This window comes from Coptis chinensis, chromosome 2, assembly GCF_015680905.1.
Source record: "Coptis chinensis isolate HL-2020 chromosome 2, ASM1568090v1, whole genome shotgun sequence".
NCBI classification, from domain to species: Eukaryota; Viridiplantae; Streptophyta; class Magnoliopsida; order Ranunculales; family Ranunculaceae; genus Coptis; species Coptis chinensis.
Window position 1 is genome coordinate 51,988,614 of NC_141457.1, and position 1,761 is coordinate 51,990,374.

The 1,761-nt window shown below is 38.7% G+C and overlaps 1 protein-coding gene across 1 annotated transcript; it reads left to right on the forward strand.

Annotated features, from left to right (window-relative positions):
• Positions 1–277: 277 nt before the first annotated feature.
• On the forward strand, positions 278–1,044 carry LOC147516502 (putative invertase inhibitor). Its single transcript, XM_086594581.1, has one exon. The coding sequence runs from the start codon at positions 380–382 to the stop codon at positions 920–922; it is 543 nt and encodes a 180-aa protein (XP_086450707.1). The 5' UTR covers positions 278–379; the 3' UTR covers positions 923–1,044.
• Positions 1,045–1,761: the final 717 nt, after the last annotated feature.

Below are 1,761 nucleotides of genomic sequence, written 5' to 3' on the forward strand. Positions count from 1 at the left end.
AGATATTGTACATTTTTACCCTATCTAAAAAAAATGAAAACGAAAGGCAAACCGCACTTAGAAAGCTGCCATAACAAACTCCGGTTTCTTGATGATGTTTGGAACTTCTCCTTTGAAAAAGGCATTGAAACAATTCAAACCGCATCAACTGTGCATAGTTGAATGGCTAACCGCGTTCCATTAGAGAATGGTGGTCTATAATTCTTCTTTGTAAATAGTAAACTCTCCAACAAGCAGTTATAAAATCGTCCTTTTCCCTAACTGTTTAATCGTCAAAAACAGGTTAAGCCATAACTGACAAACAAATTTTCTTCTCTTTATATTAAGTTCGCCACATACAATTCATCACAAATTCAAACCTGAAAAGATCATAAACAAAATGGAGTCAGTTTCACGGTTGGTCTTCTTCCTACCTCTGATCTTATCTATCGCCTTCGCGAATAATGTAGCCCCTGCAGCAGCAGCAGCTGATCTCATATCCAAAACTTGTGGGAATGCAGTCAACAAGCAACTTTGCGTTAAGACTCTTCAGGCTGACCCTGCCAGCACGAATGCCGATGGTGCTGGACTTGCTGCAATAGCCGTCAACCTTGCACTAGCCAATGCCACTGTTATATTTAGTGATGTCAAAAAGTTGCTTCCCGCAGCAAAAGTTGCCTTTGAAAAGCAATGCTTGACAGATTGCGCGGAGAATTACGAAACTGCAGTTGGACAGCTGAAGGACTCGCTCGGAGCTTTGAAAACTAAAAAATATGATGATGCCACCACATGGATTCAAGCAGCAATGACTGATTCCGAGTCATGCGAAGAGGGATTCACAGAGAGGCCTGGTCTAAAGAACCCTCTGGCAGAAAAGAGTACCTTGTTCCAACAACTATGTGGCAATGCTTTGGCTATCGTTAATACCTTGGCTGGGATGTAACTTGTCCCTTTGATTATTTATGCTATGCGGTAAATCTTTGTTCTAAGTTTTAACTAAAATCTTGTTTTTGTATCAACTGGATTAATTGTTCTATAAATTTAAAATAAAGTCTTCTCACGCCAGTGTTATTCTTGACATGTAACTTGACATTTCCACAATTCCTTACGCATGGCAGCAGAGGAACTGAGGCTAAAGAGATTAGAGTATTAGACTTGCTTTGCCTTGCCCTTTCCTAATGTTAGAAATTTAGCAAATTAAATCTTGCACAAGGCAGCATTCTCGTAATTCAGAAATAAGTTGTTCTCTGCTATCAGTTTACAGTTTCTACCGAAGTGGTATACTACATTAATTTTGGTTGCAATCCTCATAATTTTTTAAGGAGAGTCATCTATCAGCTGTTTATGTAGACAACTAACGCAGACCGCATCTTAGTCCTGTTTGAATATGATGTCGTAAAAGAGACGGGATCTACAGTTAAAGAAAATTAACTCTCTTCTTGACCAAGAATCATCTCAAAGCAGTAATATGGGTTCATTTCTGGAAGGAACTCTCATCAAGCAATAGGTTTGGCTTCAGAACTCGAGATTGCCAAACATCAGAACGAACAAGAGTCAAAGGTGAAACAGTACTTATTTCATTAGAAACTGAAAATGGAAGTCGTAGAAAAGTAGTGGTAAGACAGTGCTCTGGGTTACTCAGAATTGAGAGAATCGTCTGGGATTTATATAGATCAGACAAATTCATCTATCTACTTTTTCCCAGACATTTTTAAGAGCAGGCCACCAGATACATGTTGTATGCAGATAAAAGAAAACAATAGAAGACAAGGACAGAATAAC